General features: G+C 45.6%; 2 protein-coding genes across 3 annotated transcripts; both read left to right on the top strand.

Moving 5' to 3' along the window:
• Positions 1-2,810: 2,810 nt before the first annotated feature.
• Positions 2,811-5,389, top strand: MRPL20 (mitochondrial ribosomal protein L20). Its single transcript, XM_052692086.1, has 4 exons — positions 2,811-2,952; positions 3,733-3,843; positions 4,144-4,221; positions 4,897-5,389. The coding sequence occupies exons 1-4, from the start codon at positions 2,866-2,868 to the stop codon at positions 5,068-5,070; spliced, it is 450 nt and encodes a 149-aa protein (XP_052548046.1). The 5' UTR covers positions 2,811-2,865; the 3' UTR covers positions 5,071-5,389.
• Positions 5,390-5,619: 230 nt separating this feature from the next.
• Positions 5,620-14,652, top strand: CCNL2 (cyclin L2). 2 transcript variants are annotated; one of them, XM_052692072.1, is made up of 11 exons: positions 5,620-6,111; positions 6,742-6,816; positions 7,094-7,203; positions 7,480-7,600; positions 8,254-8,318; positions 11,192-11,291; positions 11,376-11,480; positions 11,689-11,830; positions 12,462-12,579; positions 12,660-12,752; positions 13,298-14,652. In XM_052692072.1, exons 1-11 carry the CDS (start codon positions 5,635-5,637, stop codon positions 13,650-13,652), a joined length of 1,761 nt encoding a protein of 586 aa, XP_052548032.1. In that variant the 5' UTR covers positions 5,620-5,634; the 3' UTR covers positions 13,653-14,652. The 2 variants fall into 2 exon arrangements, with proteins under 2 accessions (XP_052548032.1, XP_052548033.1); XM_052692073.1 differs by lacking the exons at positions 5,620-6,111; positions 6,742-6,816; positions 7,094-7,203; positions 7,480-7,600; positions 8,254-8,318 and adding an exon at positions 10,670-10,935.
• Positions 14,653-15,857: the final 1,205 nt, after the last annotated feature.

The raw sequence follows: 15,857 nt of genomic DNA on the forward strand, positions 1-15,857 counted from the left end.
GCTTCCTGTGCTCTGTACCATGCCTGTTTCACCCAAAGGGTTGAATGCTGGCCATTCCCCTGGTACGTTCCAACTGGCTGCGTTCCATGCTTGGTGTTTCCTAACTGCAGGGAAAACCCTTCACCTGGAGGCAGCAATAGGGGAGGACTTAGCATCACTTGGGAAACCCACTCTCCACACGAAGCACTGGGCAGCTGTGCTGCTCCTTACCAGGAATGACTTCAGCTAGATTCTTCTTGAGTCATTTTATTTGCTTAGCCGTAGTGCTGAAGGTGACATCTGTTTTGTTTGTTGTTATTTATTCCATCTGTTGAGCTCTCACAGCGAAGAAAAAATTAAAGCTGATGTGCCAGGTGAGGAGGGGAATGTTAAAAATAGGCTCTGCCATCAGCCTGCAGCTTGATTTGTTCCTTATCTAAGCTGATTATAAACTAACTTACCCAGGTTCTGAATTGTAAGTAAAAAAAAAAAACAAAAAAAGAAAACTGTCTGTCAAACCTGAAAATGGTCCTTTTCATTTCTGAATGTCAGGCACTGAAATATTTTTGAAAACTGTGCGATGTAATAAAAAACATTAAATCGATTTCAAAAGCACTTCAGCTGACAGATCGATTTCTATTTTAACAGAACTGCAAAGCCCAGGAGCACCTCTGTTTGGACAGCCACTTTCCTGGGAGGAAGAGAACAAACTGTGAAAACCTTCTAAGTGACTGCTAGGGAAACTTCTCTTCGAGCGCATCCTGGAATGATTTCCCAGCTGTGCCACGAGAGGATTTCTAAATCAGATTGGAAAAACACAAGGGTTGCAAATCTGCTTAGCATGTACGGTGTAGGGCACAGCGAAGACGTTTCATAAACACAGAATTCATTGTTCACATTCTTCAAAAGGCTCACGGTAGCAATGAATAATTTAAGATTGAGAGGGACAAAAGATCTGAAGCAAGAATGCTACCACGGGCTTGGAATAATACCTAGTACAAGCATTCAGGTTTTGCCCAGTGCAATTTCAGACGTGATATTCAAAGAGCAGTATGAGTACCCTTCCTTTCACACATGTGACAAGGGAAGTTGTTTGCTCTATCAGCTAGCAGGCCAGTGGCAAGGCTGAGAACAGAGCCTGCATGTGTTCTGTGTCTTTTCGGACCCATGAGTCAACATTTTTCAACGACCACAAATGAGCCTATCTCCTTTCTACTAATGAATTCATGTATGAGAGAAAGAGAGAGAAAGAGATGAAAAAATATAGGGAGGAATGACCTTTAAAACAGTCAGATTGTATGAAAAGCCCATTTTCATCTTGTTCTACCCATTTCCTCACCACTCTCTCAGGCTGAATGGCTCCTAGGGGAGAACGGAAGCCAATAGCTTTCCCTCAAGCTGCAAAATGTGAAATGTCTGCACAGACCTACCGAGACGTCCACAGGGAAATAACTACGGCATACATCCTGCATTCAGTTATTGCACAGGCCAGCCATGGTGGTAATAAAGCCCTGAATCTGTGCAGGAAAACAGATGGCATCGGATGTAATAAATATGACAAATGGCATGGAGGCTCCTGAAGAGTCACAGCATAGTGAATGGCTGCCAGCAGCTCCTGGTTCAAATATCTAGTATTTTTCAAGTCTAAGTTAAGCCCTCTAACTGGAGAAAGGATAAGACACGCACAGAGGGTGAAAAGCAAAAAAACAAATAGCCAGCAACAAGCCCTAGAGGAAATAAAATCAGATCAAGACTTAAGCCATGGCAAGACAGCAAACACTGTATCAGGCAACTCAAATCCTAACCCAAATCACTTCTGCTGTCTTGTGTTTGAGTTCCACAGGGTGGGAAAGGTGCCTTGGTGTAACTTAGGGAGCAGTTACTAACAGAAGCATCATTGCTTTGAAGTGCTCAGAGTGGTGTGCTAGTGTCAGTAGCTACCTCTAAGGGCAGACCCTCACTACTAAGCAACTTTTCTGCAGTCCATCACAACAGCCCCATCTTGTGGTTTGTCAGTTTGCAATTTTTCACTTTCACCATTTGTGGTGCACAAAACACAGCAAGATGGACCACCAGCACCGAGTTCTACATTACTTGCCCTCCTTATGGTAACTCACCACGTCTGGGCAGTGATTGGAACCCAGCATGCAGGAAGCCTTGCTCCAGCTGGGCTGAATGACTAACTCCAGTGCTAAGGATGGGTTAAAAGAACTTGCTAAACATGCAAACCCAAAATTAAACATAGACAGCGAGAGTTTTTGGGTTTGATCATTTAATTAAGATTTATTAAACTCACTTCAGCACAAACTGAATCATTCTTTTTAACGCCCATGCAAGAGACACACCCAGTGAAATCCCAATCTTGAACAGGTCAAGACGAAGCCAGCTGGGGCTGAAACCCTAAAATCCATCATTAAATGTGCACAGTGACATAGCAGCAGTGAAGGGGAACCATCAGACAGCTCCACATCCTTGTTATCCCAGAGGGGCAGCAGGGACTGGGACACATGGTGCAGCTGCGCCTGCTGCGGCCTAGTTTGGTCCAGTACAGCCTAGCCCAGCCTAGCCTGGTCTGGTGCAGCCTAGTTTGGTCTGGTGTGGCCTAGCCCGGTTCGGCGAGGCCTACTTTGATTCGGTGCGGCCTAGCCCAATTTGGCGCGGCCTAGTTTGGTCTGGTGCAGCCTAATTTGGTCCGGTGCGGCCTAGCCCGATTCGACGAGGCCTACTTTGGTCCGGCAAGGCCTAGCCCGGTTCAGCGCGGTCCAGCCCGGCCCGAACAAACGCGGCCTAGCCGAGTCCACAGCAGGCGGAAAGACCAGGGCCCTCCCCCTTAGTGCCCGCCCCGGAAGCCGGGGCGGTGTGGCGTTGCCGTGCCCTCGCGGGGAGATGGTGGTGCTGAGCTTACCGCTGTGGCTGCGCAGCCGCCTGACCGATCGCTTCTGGAGGGTGCAGGAGGTGCTCAAGTATGCTCGGGTGAGTGCGGCACGGCCCGGGTGCTCGTCCCCGTGGATCCCTGGAGGTGGCTGAAAAAGAATCAGCGTTTTGCGTGGCGCTGGTGTATGAATAGCGCTGGAGGCCTGGGGCTGCTTCAGCACACGTGAGGAGCAGGGGGTTCTGTGCCGGAGGGGTGAGCAGCACGGGAGAAGCAGCCTGCAAAGGCCGATCTGGGGGTTTGAACTGAAGTTCTGATAGCTGTACTTCGGCTGGGGAAGAGCCTTTTCCAAGGGCAGGCTGGCATCCTGGCGAGAGGTACGGCTTGCTGCAGAACGGAGCTGGGAAATGTTCAATTAAGTGATGGCAGCAGCAGTGCAAGTTATTTCGGATGACAGTTATTCCACTGACCATACGGCAATGTCCTGTCATGATGCAGAGGTGACAGTGCCAGCAGAGGGTCTTGTCCTATTCCTGCGGACAAAAGTGAGAGGGTAGCTCAGGAATGGGGATGAATGATAAAGATTTAGAGGTTGTTCAAAAGCATCAGTTGCCCTCAACCTGGAACCACAGCCTAAAGTGATGTCGGCTTTTCTCTCCCTCCTGCTGGAATGAAAGGTTTCATCCTGAACCAAATTTTCAGTTTTGAGTGGTAAAGTGATGAAAGAATATTTGCAGTATATGCAAGCTGCAGGCTTAGCTGATGGTTGTGTCTTGCAAACCCTGTTATGAAGGGGTTTGAAGTGCAGACAAGGATATATTAGCATTACTGAAGGATTTAATAGTCTTAAAGTTAACAAGAACATCTTGTTTTTATTTCAGCATTTTCGTGGAAGGAAGAATCGCTGCTATAAGTTGGCTGTACGAAATGTTACAAGAGCTTTTGTGAAGTCAACGAAGGCCAGAAAACAGAAGAAAAGGTTCCTAAGAGCGGTAAATAGCAAACTGTTATCTGTAAACATTGTAACAGGAAAAGCACAGAACTGATAGAGGCACTTTTCTCTGGGGGGAATTGTCTCTCAGAATGTGTTACCAACATGAAAAATGCTGTGAATTTAAGGTAGTAACCCCTCTGTGATCTGGAAAAGCTCACATTCATGGAGATGTATGTTGCACTGAGAAAAATGAAGGTCTGAATGTGTTAAAATTTACTAGATGTGAGCAGATCAACATCACAGAATGCTTATTTATATAATATTTTATCACCCAATATGTTAATTTTTACACTTTCAGCTCTGGATCACTAGGATCGAAGCAGCTTCTCTTGAACATGGTTTGAAATACTCAGCTTTCATAAGCAATCTGTTTAAGGTAAGGATGGTTCTTGAGTAATGTAGGTGTAGTTTGACAAAACAGGTCAAAAGGCAACAAAAGGTTGCTGGCTGCAACAGCAAGAAACTCAGTGTGCAGCTGCTACTTACCAGTCCTTGAAGAGAAAGAGTGGGGATGTCCAAATAGGAGCCTGAGCAGGCAGTACCAGCTTAGAGCATGGGTGGAAAAGCTCCCTCTGTCAGACTGAACTTCTACCAGCACTGTTCTCCTTCCTAGCAATGACATAAGCTGTGCTTATGAGAATTGTACTCGCTTGAGGCACTGAACTCTGCCCTGATCCTGTTTCTCTCAGTCTCCTTTTACTCTGGTAGACATCGTTGCTTCTAAGTGAAGGATATTTTTCTAAGGTTCTCTGTTAAAAGATTCAGAAGAAGCCAACATGCAGTTCTTCAGTTTAGAACGTGAGAGATTTGTTCTTTGCTTCTTAGTGTGTACTGGAAAGACTTTTGAGAAAGTCAGGACAGAAATTAGTGGCTTAAGGAGACACCCATGACTGAGTAATCATGTCTGACAGTTCTCTAGTTGTGCCAGAATTGTACAGTGTAGGAAAAAATGGTAATTTGCCTTAAAACCTCAGATAATTACTAGGCATTGCAGTGTTGTTGCTATTCCTAAAAATTACAGTACTTAACCAACAATTCGTCTTATACTTAGACCCAGGTGGAGCTGAATAGGAAAATGATTGCTGATTTGGCCATTTATGAGCCAAAGACATTCAAGTCCCTCGCTGCCTTAGCCCAGAGGAGGAGACAAGAAGGTATCCTCGCCGCCCTGGGAGACGGGAAGGAGCCAGAGGGGATATTTTCACGTATCGTGCACCACTATTAACATCCAGCACCTGCGGATGGGTGTCGTGAGCAGGAACTCGTAGTGCAGGGCAGACCTGCTCACAGGCTGAGGTCAGAGCTGTGGAACAACTCCGTGATGATTGTGGCAGGGTGGAAGGGCAGGGCGTGATGTTCGCGTGGGTGAGTTGTATTTTCCCCTGTTAACGTGAGATGTGTCAAGAACAGGAGTTTGGTGTCAGTGGTGACACCTGTAGGAGTTCTGATGTTAAGATGTCTATAGCGTGCGCATACCTGCTGTTAAAGACTTAATAAAGATACTTTTTTATTAACAATTTCCAATTATTAAATTGGAAAAAGAATCTGAGTCACTACTAGCATCGTAATAGGGGGAAAAAAAAAATACTTAATAGCTAAAAAACCCAACACCGTACAACCCTGCCCCAACAGAACCGCTGGCACCGGGACGCGCACTAGTCCGCCTGCTGCTGCTGGGCCCCTGCTAACGGCGGAAGCCCCGTAGCCGGAAGTCACATCGCCGGAAGCCCCGCCCACTCCGCTCTTCAAATTCCCAAGAGCTGCGTCACGCTGCCCGAAAGAGCGTCAGATGTCGCGGCGGCTCAACCAATCGCTGCCCACCGCTCCGTCGCGTTCCGCCAATAGGAAGTGGCCGGAAGTAGAAAGGGGCGGGGGAAGCGTTGAGGGCGAGGCGCCGCCCGGCGGAGAAGGAGAGCGCAGGCAGGCGAGGCGGCGGCACCACAAAATGGCGGCGGGGTCAGGCAGCGCGGCGGCCGTGGCGGCGGTAACGGGCGGCGGCCCCGCGGGGCCTCACGCTGTAGGCGTTACGGCGGGCGGCGCCGCAGCGGGGAGCGGCGCGCCGGTTCCAGGCCCCGGGGCCGTGCTGATCGGGGACCGGCTGTACTCGGGTGTGCTGATCACGCTGGAGAACTGCCTGCTGCCCGAGCACACGCTGCGCTTCACCCCGTCCATGAGCAGCGGCCTCGACCCCGATACGGAGACCGAGCTGCGCGTCACCGGCTGCGAGCTCATCCAGGCGGCCGGCATCCTGCTTCGCCTCCCGCAGGTAGGCCGCGGTCCGGGCCTGGGTGGGGCGCGCAGACCTCGCGGCGGCCCGGCCGGGTTAAGGGCTTGGAACGGCGCACCGTGAGGCCTCGAACGGCTCCGGGCCGCGCCGCAGGGCTCTCGCGGAAGGGATTGGGGGCGGCAGCAGGAAGCGCTGATGTAAGCGGGGGCGGGGACCCCGTTGGGCTTTGTTAAGGCCGGGCTCGGGGCTGGGGGTGCGCAGCCCTGGTGGGATTCGCTCGGAATGAGTTTCGCTGTGGGTTCAGAGCGAAGCTTCCCTGACTGCGGACTCCCAGGTACTCGAGTTGTAAGAGGAAAGCCGTGTTGGAGTCACGCTCCTTCCCCGCCCCTAAGGAAATACCCTGTGATGTTTTCTTTTGGTTTTGTTTGTTGTTTTTCTGGCAATGTTCGGCTTTTCTGAGTGCGGAGGTTTGGGGGCTTCAGATTGGTAATATTTGAGGTGATTTGATTTGCCACTGCAACAGCAATGCTCCTTTTCTTTAGATACTGCTTAACTAGCTCGTTTATTAGCTTTATTTTGGTGTTAAACCTGTTGCTAATCACTCAAAGTGTTGTTTTCTTGACCTGGGAATGGCTTTCTTAACACCTGTTATGACTGCTTCTTTCTTAGGTTGCTATGGCTACAGGACAGGTGCTATTTCAGCGTTTCTTCTATACCAAGTCTTTTGTGAAGCATTCCATGGAGGTAAGAAACAAACATGATGTGCATGGCTAGAAAAGTGACTTAGTTTTTACTCTGTTTCACCTGGTTGTCCACCTGGATGTGGTCAGAGCATTGGTAACTAACCTGCAGGCTTACAGACTGATGTAACTTTGCAAAGCTGCACGGTGTTTAGTGATTTCTGTGAAGTGTTTTCCTGTTTTTACCACTGTTTTCTCTTGTTGTCCCTCCTTAAGCTATTGAAGGAGATGAGCTTCCAATTTGAGCAAAGCATCAGTCTCTTGCAATACTTCTATTTCAGCACGTGTCAATGGCCTGTGTTCATCTGGCATCCAAAATCGAGGAGGCACCGAGGCGCATCAGGGATGTAATTAATGTGTTCCATCGCCTCCGACATCTGCGAGAGAAAAAGTAAGCTCAGGTTTGGAAATAATCTGAAATGTTTGCTTTTTGTTTCATTTATTCGACTTCGCTGGCTGATGTTGGTATCATTTTGTGTCTAATACATTGGAGACCGTGTTGAAAAGATCTCATTAAGGAGAAAAGGGGAGTTGACCAAGTTAAAATAAAGGTTTTTGGTGCTAGAAGTAGTGGTGGTGCATCTTAGCTTTACACAAACACAACTTAACATGCATAAATAACTCCTTGGGTTTAAGTTTGCCATTGAAATTTGACGTTGTCTTGCAGAAAGCCTGTACCTCTAATACTGGATCAAGAATACGTGAACTTGAAGAACCAAATTATTAAGGCAGAAAGAAGAGTTTTAAAGGAGTTGGGGTTTTGTGTTCATGTAAAGCATCCTCATAAGGTTTGTATTGTGTACATTAACTTTGTGCTCAGTTTCTTACATGATATAAATGCTTTGAGTTGGGTGCTTAATTCCATGGGAGCTGTGTGGTTTGTTCCTGAGAACAGTACGTAATTCAATGCAGCTAGCTACTCGTGACATCTTAATCATTCATTGTGCATTTGCACTCATTTGTTGACTAGTATAAACTTTTCCAATTAGTGTAGTTTCCATTCTCTTGCTTTCCTTTCAAACCTAGGAAAAACCTGCTGAATGCACCAGGGACACAAAACGTGTCGGGCTGTTCTTTGCAAATGTTGTTCTGCTTCCGTTGTTACTTATTGCAGCTAGCCATATTTTCTCCCAAGTTACAGCTAAAAAGGACTCGTGAGTTGTGTAGGAGAACATACCTAGCTTGAAGACGAGCCTTCTAGATGAATAGCATGATGACTGAGCTCAGAAGACGGAGAGCTAGGAAGGTCAGATCTGGTTGTGTGTCGACTCATGCCAGCTTCTGCACTGGAAAGCAGAGGTTGTGTGGGTCGATGTTGCAAACACCCATGTGGAGTGTTGTAGAACTTGAAAGGAAACTGGATGCCTCATGGATGTCCCTCTGAGATATATAGGTGGCTGTGAAGATTCTTGTTAATAACACAATAACCCATATCTTCCAGATAATCGTTATGTACCTTCAGGTATTAGAATGTGAACGTAACCAACACCTGGTCCAGACCTCATGGTAAGTTGATTTTCTTTGTTACGAGAGACCAGCAGGGGCAGTAGCAGAAATATGTCACTTGATGTATTCTGGGCAGCAGTGCTCAGAAGTGATTGTGGGCCACAGCAGACAGCTCCAGTGTTTCTTGGAGTGCCCAAACTGCTACCCAAATGTTGATCGGCCTCTTAAGTTTGAGGCTCTGTTTTAATGGTAAGGTAGCTTTCCGCCCTGACTTCTCACTACCCTCCTCTCTGCTTTCACCTTTCAGCTGAAGGGAAAACATTGAGTGGTTAAATGGTTCTCTTGGGATTTTGTTTGTTTCTTGTTCTCTGTAGAAAATTGTGTAGTCAGTGCGCTGCCAGGCTGGGAAATGGCCTTTCCCATTGCCTGAGTTTGATTACAGGTGCGTCAAAACATCTCAGCACAGATAAATTTCTCTTATCCCTATGGATAATGCGAGGTATCAGCTTCTAAGACTGGATAAGCACATTGTATTCCTGGTTACCGAGACACGTCCTCTGCCTTGTTGCTTTCATTACTGCAAAGATTTGCTTGGATATGGGAAGCTTATGAGAAATTCCAGGTCTTAAACGTAAACAAACAACGCTTTTAAGCAGCGATGCTTTTGAACCATGCCGTGGTTTAAAAATAGTGTGAATCCAAAGATCATATTTCTGCTGACTGAACTGTCTGGTACTGTGGCCTGTGTACAGAGAACCAGTTTTGACTTTTCTTTTCTGTACTCTTTTAATCAAAGGGTAGCCTCTGAGGGTAAGTGACTAAGACTTCTCCTCTGCTGCCCAAGCGCTATGGTGCAGGGATAGCTGCCGTCTTCAGTCAAACCAAAGCAGGCTCTCCAAAGAGAAGGCTGACTCTAGACAGGTGGTATGCACATGATAGTATAGTAACTGGCCAACTGCTTCTTGTGCTTAAAGTATAACTTATTTTTATCGTGTTTTTTTTTTTCTTCTTGACTGTTGTACGTTTTATAACTTGGTGGTTGATATTTCGAATGGTTTTTAATATTAAATTCTTATAACTGTTTTAAAAAATGTGTTTTTAATGATAAGAGCAAACGGAGGTAGGATTTCATACATCTCTATATGGTTTAACAGAATAAAAAACCTGAAATTTAATTTCAATCTGTAAATGAGAGAAATCATGTGATACTGATTTAGGACTTGAAAATCCATACTCCATATTATTCCAGTACTGTTGCATGTGGGTCCCTTCAACTTGGCATAACCTATGAAGCATTCAGATGTCAATTACATATTACTCATTTCCAGTTTTCTACTCTTTATCAAAGGAAGGAGGGGTAAGTGAGGAGGAGGGAGGAAATTACCCCATTTGAGAAACGTTTCTGATGCTGCAATGACACATCTGTGTGCTGATGCTTGTAGGTTCCAGTACTTGAAAACGGGTGGATATCCAGTACAGTTGTTGCCTTTATTTTTGCAATGTGCATTTTACAACGTTACCTTTTGGATTAATTAATACGTTGTGACAAGGATTCACTTCCTCACACACCTGATTCTGAGCCCACACAGAAAGCTTACAGTGACTGAGGTTGGAAGCAGTCAAGTTTTTCAACTTGGCAAGTTAGAAATGCATATATAAAGTTCTAATGTTTGAAGCACCACTCTTCTACTCTTGTTTGCTAAGAGGTTTCTTCCCTCATTTTGTGTTTGTGGTATAATATGAGTGGCTTTTAAAGGTCTTTTCTCCTAGAAAGATGAGTTGGTGGTTATGACTGCTCTGGGGCAGCAGTTGCTCTTGTCTAAAACAAGACAAGCAGAGCAGGTGGGAGTTTGACATCTAAAAGCTTCAGGTTCCTTTCAACTCTCCCATGTAAAATGGATGCAAGTGTCTAGACTGTGGTCTCTGGTTTTGGATGTCTTGGAGGCTGGTGAATCCTTGTATGATGGTACCCACATCATTAATAACGACTACTTTCAAAAAGCTTACTATATTGAGGATTTTGTTTTCTGTTGTTTTCCCCATCTGATGCTTTGCTTGACATGTGCTCAAAAATCTAGATCTTCTTAAGGGCTTCAACTGACAGATTCAGAGGAAGTTACTTTGTATTTAAGACTTTAGAAGAATAATTTTCAAGTGTACTGACTGGAATATTATATGCAATATTTTACAGTTTTCTCATTCTGTGAATATTCATTTTAAGCAACATTATTGACATTGGACAATTTGGAAATCGTGTTTCATGTGCCAAGGAGGAGATCTGCCTGAATACTGAGCATTCTCCTGAACTGATGTTCCCAGAGACCTTTCATCTGTGCCTGCTTTTTGCATCGAGAAGGATTCTGTTCAGGATGGAAAGCACTGCTTCCAGAGGAGAATGGATCCCCTGAATCTTCAGTGGAGGCTGACATGTGCTGAAGTGGACTTCATTTTCATGGGATAACTGCCACAGGAGCTGCTGCTTTTCAAACCATCTGGGCTCAGCCCTATTGCAGAGAAACATGTGAACCTAAAAGTCTGTAACTGAGTACTTCAGCTTATATTGTATGTTGTCTTCATGCAGATCCTCTCTAGTGCATGAGAGCAGGCCAGTAGAGATCCAGAAGGAAAAGTGAAGTTAAAAATGGTTCTCATCTCACAGCTGAGTTTTCAGCAGCCAGTCAGTCAAACTTAATTTCTATCACACATCCCTCCCCTTGAGGGATTTTTTCTTTCATTTTTTTAGTAAAATATTCAATTTTTTTCTTTTTTTCTTTTATTTTTTTTTTAGATCTATAGGAATGTAATATTGAAGTCTAGTTGAATGCAGAAAGAAGCAGTACTTGTAGAAGTAGGGGGAGGAGCGGGGGGAAGATGCAGAGGGGCATCAGGAGGGAAGATCTTGTGCTCTGCAACTCTGTTATCCTGTCTTTCAGGAATTACATGAATGATAGCCTGAGAACAGATGTCTTTGTAAGATTTCAGCCAGAAAGCATTGCCTGTGCATGTATATACCTTGCAGCTAGAACGTTGGAGGTGAGCCTATGGTTCCATTAACTTTGAGTTTGCTAGGTCTTCTAGTGGAAGCAAAAACTGAGTGTCTCTTCCCCTCCCTTTCAGATTCCACTTCCCAATCGTCCACATTGGTTTCTACTCTTTGGGACAACAGAAGAGGAGATACAAGAAATCTGCTTAAAAATTTTGCAGCTCTACACCAGGAAAAAGGTTTGTGTCTTTCATATCACGAGTCCCCTAAAGACAGCAAGTTGAAACACGAGTTGGAAAGCCTTACCCTGTTTGACACCAGCTGCAAGCTTGGTGTGTTATTGGAACAGCATGCTGGTGGTCACAGGGTCTGGGTCCTTGTCCTAGGAGTAAGTGAGAAGTCTAGTTTACAAAGTTGTGTTATAAGCAAGGCTCTTTGACCTTACAGGTTGATTTGTCTGACCTGGAAAGTAAAATAGAGAAGAAGAAATTAGCAATTGAAGAGGCAAAAGCACAAGCTAAAGGTCTGCTACCTGAAGGAGCCCCGGTACTGGATAACACGTCAGGGTTTTCCCCTCTACCTAAAAATGGTAAGCAGTGGTGGAGTTGTTTGGAATATTTTCTCATCTCCTGCTCTCACGGTAGAGTTTGAATAGTGTTGCAACTCTGAAATTCTTGAAGCAGATAAAGACTGAATTCAAGTTAGTCTAGAGGTAACTTAACTGTGTACTGGGAGAGATTTGCTTGTATGTGGTTTTGGCAGTAAACTTAATAGTCAATGTTGGCATGTTATACTAAAGAAATGCAGCACAGATATGAGTGGGAGCTTTGGTAAGTAATATTTCTGGGTGAGAGCTCTGAAGCTTGTGGTCTGCTACGTTCCAGATGATCGTGTCCTCAGTTTCTCTTGCTCGTTATTCCTCTCCTTTGTGAAGTGGCTTTGAAGGCAATGTGCTGCTATTGCAGTTAACTCCCTTGTGTGACAGTAATAACAGTATTTGGGTGGAAACGTTTCAGGTTAAATCCTGACTTGGGCTTCTTCAGATCCACTTTTGGGCAGGTGTGTGCTCTGGCACAGAGGGATGTACCTGAACAACACAGTAGGTGCAGTAGGGATTGTTAAAGCAAAATGAAAGCAGCGTGGGGAGAGGCTTCAATCCTTATCTCTTCCAGTTAGTACTCACATTTTCAAAACAAGGTAACAAAGGCTTCTTTTTCTAGAGTCTCCAAAAGAGGCTAAAGGAAATAAACCTTCCCCACTCCCTGTTCAAGCAATGAAGAATGCTAAAAGGAAAGCAGAAGGAGCGAAAAGAACTGGTTCCAATAGCCCAGTAAATGGGTAAGGTTTGCATAACAAAAACTTACCTCTTCCTCACTGTTACTTTAAACAAAACTCACTGTGTTTGTTGTCCCTGGCAGGGTTCAGAAAAGCAGGGAAAGCAGAAGTCGAAGTGGGAGTAGAGATCAGAGTTATTCAAGGTCACCATCCAGATCTGCATCCCCTAAGCACAGGTATGGAGTGCTGCTGCACTGAGGTGGTTGAAAGGTAACTTCAGGGAGTCCTGAGAAATAGAATCACACAGAATCACAAGGTTGGAAACGACCTGCAAGATCATCCAGTCCAACCACCCTCCCATTCCTATCAGTACCACAAGCACTAAACCATCTCTTGTAGCTCCTCATCCAGGCGCCTCTTGAACACTGCCAGGGACGGTGACTCCACCACCTCCCTGGGCAGCCATTGCAGTGCCTGACCACCCTTTGAGAGAAAAAGTTTCTCCTAATATCCAACCTGAACCTCCTCTGGTGCAACTTCTGGCCGTTTCCTTGGGTCCCACTATTTGCCTGGGAGAAGAGGCCAGACCCTTTTGCACCACAACCTCCCTTCAGGAAGTTGTAGAGTGCAATAAGGTCTCCCCTGAGCCTCCTCTTCTCCAGACTGAGGGTCTTCACGCAGACAGAGGGTCAGCTGTTTCCTGTGCTGACCTTTAGGAGCTGTTAATGAAGCAATGTAGAACCATTGGACTTACAAAGTCACGTCCTTGCTCTCCCTGTAGGAAAAGTGAAAGTTACTCCACGTCCAGCGGTTCCAAGTCCCACAGCCGCTCCCGGAGCCGCAGCGACTCTCCTCCCAGGCAATTCAACCACAGCTCGACTTACAAAGCTTCCAAGGTGAGAAGTTACAAGAAATCCAAAGACTATAAATACACAGCACACAAAGCCCGCAAATCACGCAGCAGGAGTTCGTCCCGATCCAGGAGCCGATCCCGGGAGCGCTCCGACCACTCGGGGAAGTACAAGAAGAAGAGTCACTACTACAGGAATCACAGGCACGAGCGTTCTCGGTCCTACGAGCGAGCAGCTCATCGTTACGACAGAGACCATCCTGGCCACAGCAGGCACAGGAGGTGAAGCTCTCACAGAGCTCTTTCCTTTGGAATTGGAGCAGCGGAGCCCTCCTTCCCCGTTTGGCCTTTGCTGCGTAGGGGTAACCTGGCTTGTAAACCACTTGGTCTCAGTAAAGTCTGTGTTACTGGTGATTCTGTGCTTGCTGTCATGTATCCAAAGGAAAGATGCTAACAGGATACAGTCACACAAAGGACTCCATCTGGTATCTGGCTCCGTGGCTGTTACGCTGGAGGTCAACTGCTAACTGCAGAGCTTGTCTGGATGCTCCTCTGCCTGCTCTTTAGTGATCTGCATACCGTAGCACGTAGAGTGTTGCTTGGGCCTTCCAGTTCTGCAGCAGGATCTGCATTCCTCAGCTGGAATGCTGTGTTGGACGGTCCTTGTGTGGAATTAGAAGGCCCAAGGAGGTTCACAAAAACCATTGGAGTGGCTTGGTGCTAACAAAGCTGTCTTTTCATACTGACTCAATTATGTTGAACAAGTGTAAGGTGACTTTTCTAGAACTGATGCCTATATTAGGTTATATATATGTGTATATATATTTTGCAGTGTTACAGTACAGTATGGGAATACGGCCTTACTAGCCTTTACACTTTATCCACAATGTAAATAAGCATTTGTTTAATACAGGTGAAAGATATATACAGAAAATTCAAAACTTGAACTCTATAAACAAAAAAAAAACTCGTGTAGAAAGTTCTGATAAATGTGAAAGTATTTAGCTCTGTGTATTGAGAGTAGTATATTTTTTATCTGTGCAATGCTGTGTGCAGGCCACCAGCTCATAAGACATTTCCTATATATACACACTTCAAGTGGTTTGAAATTCTTTACTCAGGATCTTTGATGCTCTGAAGAATTAGTAGTTTGTCAACCTGCATGCTTGTTGAGGAGAAGCCTTTTTAAAGCAGCCAAAACCCCACAGCCCAGTAGTATCAGTTCTAGTGGTATATCTGAGCTGTTACACTCGTGCTCCCTTATTTCATTAAAATATTTGATTTTATATTAACTAAACTTCATAGTAATTTCTTGAGAGCTCTGCCACTCTGCCTACTCATAAAGAAAGAAGAAATCTGGTGTTGAATTGAAGGGATGTAACAAATTGTAGAAGACTAATGGCTAACCTGAGTTGCTGTACTCTGAGCATAGATGCAGTAGATGCTGTGCTGGGGCCATCCTGGAGGGGTGGGCTGAAATCAGGTGCTCTTGTTCACACCTTACAAGCTGTCTGTAGCTCTTCCTAGGAGCCTTGCCTGCTTTTCATCATCTTTTCTGGAGGAACATGGGATTCATGAGAGGTTTCAGTGCTCCTAATGGGAGTTACTACTTTTACAGTACAGTTACCTGTCCTAAATGCATCATCACTCGCTTCAGTAGGCGACCCTGTTTCTTATTGTGGGGAAAGATTAATTATTCTCTGGACAGCTTGCAGTGGTAATTGTCATTCTGTGAGTCTCCACCTTGTTTCTGATTACATGTCAGCTGAGAAAAGGCAACAGAGTGAGACAGGCAGCTGATTCAGGAAGGGCTCTGGAGTTCCAACAGAATGCTGCTGTGGAATGTAATGAGGAAGTCAGAGTAGGAGAGGGATGGGAGTGAGAAGCTGTGCTGGCTGGTTCCAGCCAGAGTCGCTCCCTGTTTAATCTGTTCCTGCATCAGCAAACTCTATGCTTTATCTTGACCTCTGCACACAGATGGAAACTAATGTTTTCATACCTGGCTTGCCAAGTGATTCATTGAGTAGAAGTCAAAGTATTAAAGTAGTTAAGACTTATTGCAGTACAAAAAGTGACTTAGATCTATCCTTAAATGTCTCTAATAGAAACAAACAGAAGTGTTTTAATCCTTCCTACGTGTTTATTACTTGGAGGAAGTGTTTCCCTGCTCAATTACTTCCTTCTGCTCTGGATGCTTCCCAAAACACCACTTGCTCTGCTTCTGAGGTAGGCAGCAGAGAGGAGATGAAGGTTCACAGCTGCAGCTTCTTCCAGAATGACTCTTGGAGGAATTACCTGAGCTGAGTGTCACGTCTGCTGGCTATCAGTGTGGCTGCCATCCAGCACAGCCAAGGATAAAGGTAGGAGCTGGGCTATGTGCTACTTTCTATCTGAACACTGTGTCACTTTGCATAAAAATCAGCAGCTGTGCCTTAGGAGCTGTGCTTGTGTGCAGTGCTGAATAAATGGTGTCCCTTAGCCTGCAGAGGAA

This window comes from Tympanuchus pallidicinctus, unplaced genomic scaffold, assembly GCF_026119805.1.
Source record: "Tympanuchus pallidicinctus isolate F22 unplaced genomic scaffold, pur_lepc_1.0 scaffold29, whole genome shotgun sequence".
Taxonomy (NCBI): Eukaryota; Metazoa; Chordata; class Aves; order Galliformes; family Phasianidae; genus Tympanuchus; species Tympanuchus pallidicinctus.